The sequence below is a fragment of the Podarcis erhardii genome (assembly GCF_964252035.2).
Source record: "Podarcis erhardii genome assembly, chromosome: 7".
Lineage (NCBI taxonomy): Eukaryota > Metazoa > Chordata > Lepidosauria > Squamata > Lacertidae > Podarcis > Podarcis erhardii.
The window spans coordinates 34294029-34307543 of NC_138511.1; the positions used below are offsets into that span (position 1 = coordinate 34294029).

At 41.3% G+C, this 13515-nt stretch overlaps 1 protein-coding gene across 2 annotated transcripts in view; it reads right to left on the bottom strand.

The window, feature by feature from the left end:
- NETO2 (neuropilin and tolloid like 2) overlaps window positions 1-13515 on the bottom strand; it is a 39390-nt gene that overhangs the window by 14823 nt on the left and 11052 nt on the right. For both annotated transcript variants that reach the window (XM_081870248.1, XM_081870247.1), the window contains exons 2-3: window positions 2931-2987; window positions 1131-1271 (exon numbers count right to left, since the gene is read on the bottom strand). In XM_081870248.1, coding sequence (XP_081726374.1) covers window positions 1131-1271; window positions 2931-2987 — 198 coding nt within the window. The remainder of the gene's footprint in view (window positions 1-1130; window positions 1272-2930; window positions 2988-13515) is intronic.

Sequence of the window (13515 nt, forward strand, 5' to 3'; positions counted from 1 at the left end):
CTGCAATAAAACATGTCTCTCCTGTATACCCACAGCAGGCGCTGTAACCCTTCAATAGTTTGACTTTAGCCCTGATGGTGCATTCCTCTATTGTCTCTTGAGACAGACAGATGCCAACAACAACTGATTTAATGTGACTGGATATCCGGATATGGTTGTGTTTTCTTTATAGGATCCATTGCGGTATGGGGGCTGCATGTGAATGAAGAGTATTTTCCTGTATCAGTGTTTGAAGTCGGTAGAGAATAATGTATGTACCGTATGTGTATCTCAGACAACATAGTAGCAATGATAAAAAAACAAACGCTGCCCTTGCTTAGTTTAATGCTTTGTGGTATTTTCATTTAGAGTCCAAGTGATTTATTTACTCAATAGTTGCCTAGATACCTGGACTGTTGTTTCCCTGGTTTTCTTCCCAATGATATCAATATTTGTTGAAAGATATTTGAAACCTCTGAAACTCTAATCCCCACCTCCAGAATACTCACTATAATCTCCTTGGGGTATTAGAGAGAATAATTAACCCATCTTTCCATGAATTATTATAGTCCTGTTTAGAAGTTTAACTCTCACCCTCCCTATCATAGTCTGGCTACAACAGGTAGTATTGATATTTCAAGGGAACCCTTCACTGGCACCAATGGAAGCACCCCCTGAAATGCAAATGCTGCCCTCAGAGAAGCAATTTCTGCAGGATGGTAGCAGGGAAAGAGAGAACGACAAAGTTCTGCAGTTGCCATTTATTTATTTAAACAAAATTATATACTGCTTGTATGCAGTTAACAAAAATATGAAACAAAACATTAAAATTATTAATAAAGAGCAATTTAAAAACATCCCCAAGATAATTAAAATCAACAATAGGTAAAAATAGGGCTGCCATATCTTGTAGAACAAAAAAGAGGACAGCCTGAGTCACTGCCAGCCCAAGCTGGGGAAAGAAGCACATGAGGCCACGGAGGCAGCTACGTGCCTCTTTTCCAGCTTGGGCTGGCAGCGGCTGTGGTGTGTTGTCAGACTCCTGCCAATGCTTTCTGGATTTTGTTTTATTTAGATGTCACTAAGTTGTGCTTAAACACGCATACTTTCATCAGTAGAGTACACAAAGATGTAAACAACAATGTCAATACCTTCTAAAATATAGACACACTCCTGGTTGGGTGGGTAGAAATTAGGGAAGTTTGGTGAAGCGAAGTGGCCTCCGTTGCTTGTCCGTACCCAGTCGCTACACTGGGTAGTTGCTAAGCGGTTACCTCCAATATTCTGCCCACCTTTTCAGAAGAAAACACAAGAAAACAATTCATAATAATTCCAGGATATCTCCACAAACAACAATCCCCCTCAGAAAGGCAAGCTCTGGGTAGTGGTACGAAGTCTGTGACATTTAGAGAAGAGTAAAATCTCGTTCGTAACCAAGTTCCAAAACCACCCATTAGTCTGAGACATGAGGATAAGGTCAGTTTAAATCGGAATGAGCAAAGATCAAATTTCTAAAGGATCTCAAAACCACACTAAATGTGAAAATATCTCTAAAGGGAAAGTGCTTGTTTCTTAAAACTGTTTGCTCTTCAAGGCTAGACCAGGGGTCAGCAAGTTTTTTCAGCAGGGGGCTGGTCCACTGTCCCTCAGAACTTGTGGGGGGCTGGATTATATTTTTTGGGGGGGAAATGATGCAAGAGCACCACAAGCCCCAGTGGCTGTTCACCTGTGTCTTGTGAGTGGCAGGGGCTGGCGGCGGAGGGACGATGAGCAGCGTGCAAACGGGCTCTGGAGAGGGGCTGCTTAAAATGGTGGCTGCTTGAGTGCTGCTGCTGCTGCTGCTGCTGCTGCTGCTGGCACCAACAAAGCCCAGCCCCCTTCCTCCTCTAGGCAGGGCAGGGAGAAGTCAGGGGGAGGGAGGGAGGGAGGGAGGGAGGGAGGGAGGGAGGAGGAGGAGGCACCAGTGCCGAGGGAGGGAGAGGGAAAGAATCCATGCGCTGGCGATCCATGCGGTGGTTCCCGGACCGTCCACAGGTCGGATCCAGAAGGTAATTGGGCTTGATCTGGCCCACGGGCCTTAGTTTTCCTACCCATGGGCTAGACCGATCCCACAGAAAGGGCTCCGAGATTGCCAGAGCAAAGACTCCGCTCCATGCTGACACTCAGAGGAAATACTGTTGCTCAGAGGTGGAAAGGCAGCATGCTGAAAAGAATGGGCAGTGTTTTAAGCAGTGCCCATAACTGAGACTCCTGTTCCCTAGACAATTCCTCAAAGATTTCTAGAATTTCAAAAAATGTATATGTTCCACGTTAGAATGCTCACACCTTTAGAAAAAAAATTAACCCCATCCAAAAATTAAGAATTCAGCTAGTTGTTTCTTTTCTCTACAGGAAGGGACTGCAATCTGCTCTTCCTCCCCAAAGACAGAAGCTTTGAAGGCAAAGGTACATATAATGCATATAAACATCATGCAAAAAGGCTTAAATGTCAACTTATTTCCAAGAAAGCAAGCCAAGTGCTAATTACTCAGCAGTGACTTTCCCCCCACGAATGCTTCTTACTCGGGGAGCAATTAACACACACAGCATTGCCTTGTGAAAAAGTTAATTAGCATAGGCCTTTAACAACAATATGCATGTGAACGTGTGTTGAATTGAGAGTTCTTGTTCTTCAATCTCTATGGTTGCGCTTGTCACAAAACCACCCCGGATATGCACTGTGGCCACAAGCTCCCCACTCTTCTCATTGTGCACCAGCTTCAGTGCAGAAATCCTGGTTCACATTAAACCAGAGTTCCCTGTAACATCCGAATTGGGTCCCTCCAGCTTAATGTCAGTTAGCTAACAAGGACAATAAGCTAGGAACAACATTTAAAATTGCATTAAAAAAATAAAATCAAACTTTTTATGTACCAACATGTAATTACAGCGAGCGTTCTCCAGAGAAGTACCTTGAGTCTTTTGGGCCACAGCAATTCCTTCCACGACAAGTATAGTTATCAAGAACACTGGTGAGAAAAACAGAACAGGGAAAAAAACATAGATCTATAAATATAGCAGGAGGCACTATATCTTAGCTTCACACCCATCCTGTGAGGCAAGTTTGGGTATCTCAGAGTAACTGGATCAATATATTTATTTAGAAGGGAACACAAAGTAAAATCCCTCAGCTACTTCATCACCGAAACAACTCCCTCCCCCCACTACAACCTTAATTTTCATTAAGTGTTGAGTTTTTCTGAACCAGTAAAGGGACCAGTGCTGTAAAATTCCTCTGGCTATTATGCCAATACTTCAGTTAAGACCGCTTTCTGAGATTAATTCAGTGTGTGTGTTTTAAACAGCAAATCACATTGAATAACAATTTCTGTACAGAAATGGCCCTGTATAATCAGCATTGATAATAAAAAAGGATTAAAGACATTCATTATTGATGGCTGTGCCATCCAAGAGATTATTGATGGCTGTGCCATCCAGTTGATGACTGTACCATCCAAGAGAAATCTTACTGAGACAGTGGTGGATGGTACCCATTGATTGGGACTGGTAGGGCAGAAGACAGGGAAAACCCACAATGGGCAGAACCAGAGCCAATGACAAGCAGAGCCAACCAACTCCAGTTTTGTCCTCCTCTTCCTCCCTGCTTCCAAAGCTCCAAAAAGATACATGCAATGGCTGGACAGATCAATGACTGGAAAAACCCACTAATAAAATTTTGTCATATAGCCAAATGGGCCCAACTACGTATCATTTTTTAGTCCACGGGTAATCTCTTGAGCTTCTGATCGCTCAGTATTCATATTTAGTAAATTACGAACAGCAGGCAATATTTTGGAAGAGTAAGTTTTTCATAAAGTGTGAAAAACTCTGGTAAGAGCTCTTCTGTTATATAATGTGAGTTATTACTTTACAGTGCAGCCCTATGTGTGCCTACGCAGAAGGTAGGCACACATATAGGCACAAGTAAACCATGGTCTCAGGTAAGTGCATATAAGACTGCAGCCTGCTTTTTATTTTAGTAATTACCTTTTCCCCACTGCCAGTTTCTATGAAAATAATTTTATTACCCAACGATATCTAAGCAAGATTGCTTATGTTCTGCTTCCCAATTTCCTTGATAAGCTTTCCTTCTGTTATTACTCTCCCTTCATAAGGTGATATTTTCGAAGCCACTGTGTGCAGAAAGATTTTATTCAGATCCCAATGAGCTTGCAACAATATTGGCCTGGGAAAAGTTCTGGGTTAGCACCAAACCTTTGGAGGTCTTCATTTTGAAGAAGTAGTACACTGAAGCACTATGTGTTTCTCTTACTCCACCCCAGGCATTGCCCCTCTGTCGTTTCAGACACATGATCAGAAATAGAATCTCTGTTTTACTCATCATATGATCTGCCATTTTCTGTGAGGTCAAAATATTGTCTCTGTAAGAGTGCAAATAGTATGATATTGAACAAAATGTATTTTCTTCTCTGACAGCTTGATTTCCCTCTCTCCAAATATCAATATTATTGTTCCTGAGGCTATTTTGTTAATAATTGAGGTGCTTCATCAGTGCCACACTTCACTTTCCCTAATATATGTACCAGCAGCCTTGTGGGACATCTTCGGGGGAAGAAAAGGCTAAGGAGTAAACCCTACACAAATCCAGAGTGGAGTCGCCGAGGCATTTGGATGGTGCCTTGTACACCTCCTTCCAGCAACTCTTGCAGCCAAGCTGGTGCCAAATGTATTGCCTTGCTTTCCTTTGGACCACATCTGCAAGGCTAAGAGAGGGGTCTTGTTGTCTGGGCAACCCAGGACATCCATACACACTGCCCAGGCTTCGCACTTCAGTGCTGCTAATGCAGTGGATAGATTTCACCCCCGGAGGCACACTCTCTTGTCTCTCAACACAGATGGATGCTAACTCCATTTATATCTCTCTCCAATGATTAAAAATCTTTATCTTTTGAAGGGTTGCTGAAGTGGATTATTTAAAAAAAAATCTCCACTTAGTACCCTTTTCATAAACAACTCTCAATCAAGTTGAAAAGCATTCAACTCTGAACTTGAAGCATGGGAAGTCCTTTTCAAAATTTATAATTTGGCAGAATATTCAGCTTATTTGATATGTACGGTATATGTATAATTTGGAATATTTAATATGATTTGATTGGATTGTTAAAGTGGAAAATTTAATAAAAATGAATTTAAAAAGAAGAAGAAAAGCATTCCTTGCCAAAGAGAAGCCCTCCACCAGTCCAGAATTACCATGCCAATCGCACCATTTTATTGACACCTTGGTTGGAATTAAATATGCACCTAACCTACCTTGTTCATTGTTAACTGGTCATTAGTTGGGGGAAGGGTGTATTTCAGTGACAGAGCACATGTTCTGCGTCAAAAGGTCCTAGGTTTGTGACAGAAGAATTCGAGATTGAGAAAGGGACACGACAAGGTTGCCCAATCTCTCCATTGCTCTTTATATCGGTCCTTGAGGTTTTGTTAAATATGATTAGAAAGGACCAAGAGGTTAAAGGTATACAAGTGGGAGTTAAACAGTACAAACTGAAAGCATTTGCTGATGACTTAGTGTTGACTTTACAGGAGCCAGAATCTAGTACTAAAAGGGTACTGGAACTGATTCAAGAATTTGGACAGGTAGCAGGTTTTAAGTTGAATAAGATGAAAACTAAGGTTTTAGAGAAAAATTTAACTGTGAATGAGAGAGAAAAGTTTCAGGAGGAGACAGGATTAACATTGGTTAAGAAAGTGAAATATTTAGGGGTAAATATGACAGCCAAAAATGTGAATTTATTTAAGGATAATTATGAAAAATGTTGGACTGAAGTGAAAAAGGATTTAGAAATATAGACAAACTTGAAGTTATCATTGTTAGGCCGAATTGCTGTGATAAAAATGAATGTGCTGCCAAGGATGTTGTTTTTGTTTCAAACATTGTAAATTTTGGATAAGATGGATTGTTTCAAGAAGTGGCAGAAAGATATTTCCAGATTTGTTTGGCAGGGCAAGAAGCCTCGAATAAAATTTAAGATATTAACTGATGCTAAAGAAAGAGGTGGATTTGCCCTGCCAGACCTTAAACTATATTATGAATCAGCTGCTTTTTGCTGGCTGAGAGAATGGCTGCTTCTTGAAAACACTGACGTGTTGGATTTAGAAGGTTTTAATAATGTATTTGGTTGGCATGCATATTTGTGGTATGATAAGGTAAAAGCACACAAAGCGTTTAAAAATCATATTGTTAGAAAAGCATTGTTTAATGTGTGGATAAGATATAAGGATTTGTTAGAAAAGAAAACCCCAAGATGGTTGTCACCAATGGAAGCGAAGGCACAGAAAAAACTCAATATGGAGGCCAAATGGCTGAAATATTGGGAAATTTTGGAACAAGATGGAGACAGAATAAAATTGCAGAGCTTTGAAAAATTGAAAAATAAAGTGCGAGATTGGCTTCATTATTACCAAATAATGGAGGCATACAATTCGGACAAAAAAGTTGGCTTCCAGGTGGAAAAATCAAAATTGGAAACAGAATTGTTTGATCCAAAAACTAAGCATTTGTCAAGAATGTATAACTTGTTGCTGAGATGGAACACTCAAGATGAAATGGTGAAATCAGTTATGATTAAATGGGCACAAGATGTTGGACATAACATAATGATGGCTGACTGGGAACAGTTATGGACCACAGGTATGAAATTTACGGCATGTAATGCCCTAAGAGAAAATTTAATGAAAATGATTTACAGGTGGTACATGACACCAGTCAAGCTTGCAAAAATTTACCATTTGCCCGATAATAAATGTTGGAAATGTAACGAGACTGAAGGTACATTCTTTCACCTTTGGTGGACATGCCCAAGGATTAAAACATTCTGGGAGATGATTTATAATGAAATGAAAAAGGTATTTAAATACCTGAAGAAACTGAAGAAACCAGAGGCCTTTCTCCTGGGCATGGTCAGCCAACTGGTGTCAAAGAAGGATAGAACATTTTTTATGTATGCAACAACAGCAGCAAGAATGCTCATCGCAAAATATTGGAAGACACAAGATCTACCCACCCAGGAAGAATGGCAGATGAAGTTGATGGACTACATGGAATTGGCGGAAATGACTGGCAGAATCCGAGACCAGGGAGAAGAGTCGGTGGAAGAAGACTGGAAAAAGTTTAAAGACTATTTACGGAAATACTGTAAAATTAATGAATGTTAGAAAAATGTTGGAATGAAGTTATATGGCTTTAGCAGAAATGTTATAAGGAATTAAGGACAAATAGATTAATAGAGTATTAAAGGGAAAATAAGGTTAGAATGTGAATGTGTTAAGATAAGTATAGGATTAAAAATAGAGGAAGATGGAAAGGAATTGCTGAAAGAATTAATAGAAGTGGAATACGAAAAGGGAGGTGTGAGGAGGTCACAGAAATAAGGGAATGAAAGATAAGATATTGAAACTATTTGATGTGTTTTAAATTGTGTTTGTTTTGTTTTGTTAGTTTAATGTTAGTGTTTTGGTTTTTTGTTTGTTTGCTTTTTGTATTGTATTGTATTGTGTTGTATTGTATGGTTTTCATTCTTTGTAGTGTTTAAACTGTTGGAAAAGGTAATAATTTTTTTTTTTTTTAAAAAGGTCCTAGGTTCAATCCTTAGCATCTCTAAGTAGGACTGGAAAAGACCCATGATTTCAGTACAAAGCACCATCCTATGTTTCTCCCCAAACTTGGGAACTACAACTCTTCCAGCTTCCAACTGGGGCAAGGGATCTCCAAGGGATCTCCAAGGGATCTCCAAGGTGGGCTGCTGTGGAGATGGCAACAGCTCATGCTACTCTAGAAAACTTTCTCACGTACTCTCCTCAGTCTCGCACTATGAGAAATTCAGTTCATACCCATCCAGTCCATGTAATCCAGGCAGAAACGTAAACAAAGCTCACATTTTGTGATGGAGGCAGATAGGCACTGGATAGGCTTAGATTTGGATGGAGGGGAGGTTGTAGCCTCCACCTGCCCCTCCATGGTAAAGGGTATCCTGTTAAAAGGATCAAATGGGCATCCCTTGGGGGGCACCCCTATGTGATGTAAGTCATAGGGCGCCCCTCCTGGTTGGGTTTACCCTCAGCCCCACTTTCAGCAGGTGGGCTGGAGTGGATTAGTGGTGGCTTCACCCAATGCCTATTGTCAAACTTTCACATCTGTAAGCAATAAAGTTGTGGCCTTAATTTATCCCATAAATCAATATACTGTGTTTTGTCTGGTTATTTCACCATGGGGACAGGGTGGTCTCTGGGCCTCATCATGCAATGGCTTTTTGACAAAACCAGTGTTCTGTCCACTATTAAGAAACATGCTGCAAGTCTGTTGATTGTATATTTGTGTGCTTCTGCGAAAACTGATTACTAGGATACTCTCAAGTAACCAGCAGTTCTTGGGTTAAGGACTCCTGAAAACGGCAGCAGCATTTGCACTGAACCATCACTATCCAGAAGGCAGGTCCAGAGAAGTGATTCATCACAGATTTAGTACATGCATTAAAGTAGTATTAACTAGCATTATTCAATTAAGCCAATTTATATATATATTTAAATGGATGTGGATTTGCATAATTATTATTCTTCAGGGGCAGAATTTCTCTTCCTCAGCGTAAGTTTTTTCACTGGCTTGTCTCAATGTTCCTGCAACCATTCTGTGTTGGGACTGTGCCTCTTCAGTTTTAAGATTCAGCACACGGCTTGCACCAGATAGATGTAAAGTAGCAGTAAAACATTAGGCATCCCACCCTAGAGCACTTGAATAAGGCATCTTCAATGTTTGTTTTCGGAGATTCAGGAGAGCCTTGGACTGTTTCATGATTGCATGATTACAATCTTCCTTGAGAGTGAAATGGAAATGCATGTGAACATTATACCACTTCTCAGCAAGAAGCCCTACATAGACCTGGGGACTGAGGATAAGGCTTATCACATTGCCTGCAAAGCAGCAGGTATACTAGCATTGCTGCAGGTCTAACCCAGGACTGCAGTGGTGCAGAGTGAGCTGAGCCATCCAAGGATAGAAACTTAAATCTCAGCCAGTGCAGTTTCCTTAGGGAACTAGCAACAGTTCTTCAGCACTGCATGTAAATCTTAATCCCACCCCCACAATATTTTTTTGAGAACAATAAATAAAACTTTTCTACAGTAGAATTACTGCATAAACAGTTGTCTGCTGTGATTTGCATTATGCTTAGACTTGGGCTTCCTTCTACCTGGGTAGTACTGTAACTACTGAGCAAGGGATTTTATAGAACCCATGACTGAGAACACCAGGTGCAGTGTCATTGCTGAAATTAAGCAGGTGCTACCTTTATTATTTTACTGGATATGAAACCTCTGGGAACCCAATGTCAGAAGACATATATATATTTAAAACACAGTTTATTGCAGTAAGAATTGTGAATCTGAGTTTTCCCTTTTCCTTTTTAAAAAGTATATTGGATATGTGTAATGCATATATGCAAGATACATGTGTTTCTTAAAAATTAAAACACAGAGTAATTGATACTACCAGCACATGACTTCCTTGCAGTAGATATCTCGCTGTGTTATGAATTTGTTTCCCGGGTTATCATCAGTCTTGCTTTTTCCCCAGCTTTTTGATGACCCACATTTTCTTTTTCTGAGCTTCCCCTCGCACTCATGACTCCAAAGTTAAAATGGTTTGTGGTCCTCTATCCCTAAACAGTAGACATCAGGTAAGCCTGTTGTAACAAATTAATTCTCAAGGCCTCTAATATATGTACAATGTAGTCCAATACGTACAATTTGAATGACAGGATTATTTTGGTGTAATGCTTTCTTTTCTTTCTCCTAGCACAGCAATTCCCAACTGGGAAATCATCAAAGACTTGCGAGTAAAGTGTCAGGCTCAGCAAGAAGTGTTGCCTCTACCATGTACATTGGCAATTCTTTGTCTATGTTAGAGGAATGGTGCAAGTTTTGGCTGTCCGACATGGTTGCATGTCATGGGGAGGTGCTCACAGAAACTTCCTTGATGCAGGAATTTTCGAGGCACACCTCTAATTTGTACAGGGATTCTTTAAAACCACTGATACAGCCAGCAAGGACTACTATAGTCCAGATCTTGTTGAACTACAACTCCCATCATCCCATGCCATTGGACATGCTGGCTGGGGCTGACGGGAGTTGGGTCTGACAGCATTTGGAGAGCCACAGGTTCCTCATTCCTGTACTACAGCAATACTTTTATTCTGACAAATGCTAGACGACTGATAAGATATACTGCAACGTATGTAGAAGACAGCACACTTTGCAGACCACTTTCCTGCTAAGAACTGAAGTACAAATTGCATGTCTTTTATGGCCATGTTATACAATGGTCCCGGCGTACTTAGCTCCAGAAAGTATGCTCTGCAATCCTACACTCCCATAAAAACCAACACTTTGCATTTTGTACTCTGTGACACCAAGAACATGTGCTTTTTGAACTTTTCCTACAATATTTCCTAACCCTGGTCTTCAAATGCAATGCATTATAGATTTCAGACTGTGAAATGTGGGAGAGATCACATTTTTTAATACTGACCAGCAATTTATTTATTTTTTCAAAACAACCACCACTGCCATGTAAGTTGAAACCTGGTAGAGTAGGTAGGAAACAGGCTGGGCTTGAACCTTCCTGCCTGGTGCAGTAGTTAAACTGATAGTTTTGTACACAAGAACACAACTGCAGTTTGAAGTGGCACAGCCCACTCTACTGCCTCCATTTTGCGACCTGTATAAACCAGGCTTGAGTTTCAATTACAAAGTGAACACATAAGCATATCTGGGCCAGATTAGGAGCTGGGGAAATACAATCAGTCTCCTTAACAAAAAGTCTTGGAGCTGAGGCGTATGTTTTGGACTGCTATGATAGATACAGATCCATACTTCAGAATAATTCTTCCATCTTCAACCCCTTCCCCAATGAACTTGTACTGCCTCTTTGTACAGACAACCATTTCCTTACTGCAGCCAATGCACATAGAAGCTCACAAAGTCTGTCAAACAATGCTAATGTTTCTTAAAAGACATTGCTCCCTCCCTCTGGTTTAAGCATCAGACAATGTTCGGTTCTGCTCTAGCCCTTCAAATTCCCATATGTGCCGGAAGTTCCATTAGTGTTAATCTATAGCAAAGTATGACTTCCCAACAGACGGTCTCCCATCTGCAACAGATGGCTAACTGCTTTCCTTCACTACTGACCTACTCTGGACATTGAACAAGCTCCATAAAGGAGAAAGTCGTATTTTCCATTATGGGTTTCCAGGGCATTGCTGAACAGCCAACTACTTACCACCAAGAAAAGAAAAGACAGAATTTCAACCAGTCTCTTGGTTTCTAGATGTTGCTGTTAACGGGTTCAGCTGTTTACTGAAGAACTCTGGAACTCTGCCAAGTGGGGCAGCCCTTCCATGAAGTGGGTAGAAGGTTGGCCGCTGCCCTCTCAGTGTGTCTTACCACTCCCAACTTGTGATACTGGGCTATCGAGACCTAGTAGAACATAGATTGTTCTGATGTAAGTGTGGGTGACATAATTTATGTATGGTGGCTTGTATTCAATATCAGACATCCTCAGAGAAGACCCGTTGTAATTAGTCAACCTAAGTTAATCATGCTAACTAACTTCAATAGGTCTACTCTGAGTAGGACTAACATTGAATGCAACCCAGTGCTTATAAGAGAGCCAGAGTGGGATAGTAGCAGCTAGAGTGTTAGACTAGGACCAGGAAGACACCTGGTCATGAAACTCACAGGGTAACCTTGGGACAGACTGTCTGTCTCTCTAACTAACCTACCTCACAGGGTTGTTGTGAGGATAAAATGGGGAGGGAGGATGTATTGCACTTGAGCTCCTTGGATGAAAGGTTTGATATAAGTGCAATGACGGTAATAATGATTATAATAATGAGAACCCGCCCTTCACCCAAGGGTGGGCTACATAAAAGCATTACAGAAAACAAATGAACAGCGGAACACCAAAACAGTAGAGGATTCACTAAAACTTCATCTTGCCCTACCCATCTCCAAATACCTGGAGGGGGAGGCGCATATTCATCTGCCAGCAAAAGCTCTACAACATCAGTGTAGGCCACACCTCAGAAGAGAGAGCATTCCAAATAGTGATGGCATTGCCTGAATTGTCCCAAAGAGCTTTGCCAATGGCTCCAATTTCTCTTGACAGCATGCTACTACCAAGGATAAACACACATCTGAATCTCTTTTACCCCAGCCTGGAGGGACACAAGCCTACAGGGGTGGACCTTTCTACCAATCTGGCAATGAAACAATGCAGAGAGTGTCTGGGAGGCTTTATGTAGTGCTGTGGGCATCGAGGAAAAATATGGTGCTTAATTATCTGTGATTGAAGATGGAATAGTACTGAGAAGTCTGTTGGATACAGGTGTGTGTGTGTGTTAATGCTAGGTTCTGTATTTTCTACAAAGCTCTGAGCATAAGGATCCATGTGAAGGAGAGAGTATTCTGTTCCATTATGCTCTAACAACTGCACAGGAGGCCTCTTCAATTAAGCGGGTAGGTCAGTGTGTTCTTCAGGGTTCTGAATTACTGCTAACAGACATGTGCATCGGATTCTGTAAAACTGCACTTTTGGTTTCAAACCATACCCTATGAATTCAGATGCTCTCTGTCTCTCTGCCTTGTGAAACTGTATCCTTCAAAGCTGCACTGCACACACAAAGAGTGGGTGGTGTACATGTGTCAGTTCCATGGATACTGCAAACAGATCTGGGACTGTTTAAATACCATTCTGTGTTTGGCTTGCACACTCCTGAAAGAACTGGAGCTTTATTATGTGCAGCTGAATAAAGAGAACTAGATTCTGATGCAAGGAGAAAGGAGATCTTTCTGACTGGGATGGTAAGTAGAGAAAGAATGGGCGATAAGCTCCCCTGACACAACACACTGCTACTTCGCAGAAGAAGGATGGGATGGTCCACCTAACCAGGACAAAATTATGCCCTTGTTCACACACATGACACTAAGCCAAACCAAGGTATAGTGTGCATGAGCAAACATGTAGGCTTCTGGAGAGGAGACTGCGGCTGCTTTGCTCCCCACCCCCCAATCATTTTGCTGCTATGTTGGCTTACCATGCCATCTGAACCTAGGCTCATGGTTGAACTCTCTCCAGACAAACCACACTCTGCAAACCATAGCACAAACTCAGGTTTCTGTTCATGGTCTGTCTGTGAGAGCTGAACCATGAGCTCAGGTTTAGACAACATGCTAAACCAAACCATGGTTTAGCTCAGCACAGCACAGTGGCAAAACAACTAGAGACAGGGGTGTCAACTTGAATAAAATATTTTTGGGGTGGGTAAGCCCCGCCCCACTTCACTGATCACATGATGTGGTGCGCACACACACCATGGCTAGGGAGGAGCAAAGTGGCCACAATCTGCTCTCCAGGAGCTTGCATGTTTGTTCAGTCACACTATGCCATGGTTTGGCTTAATGTTACATGCGAATTGGGCC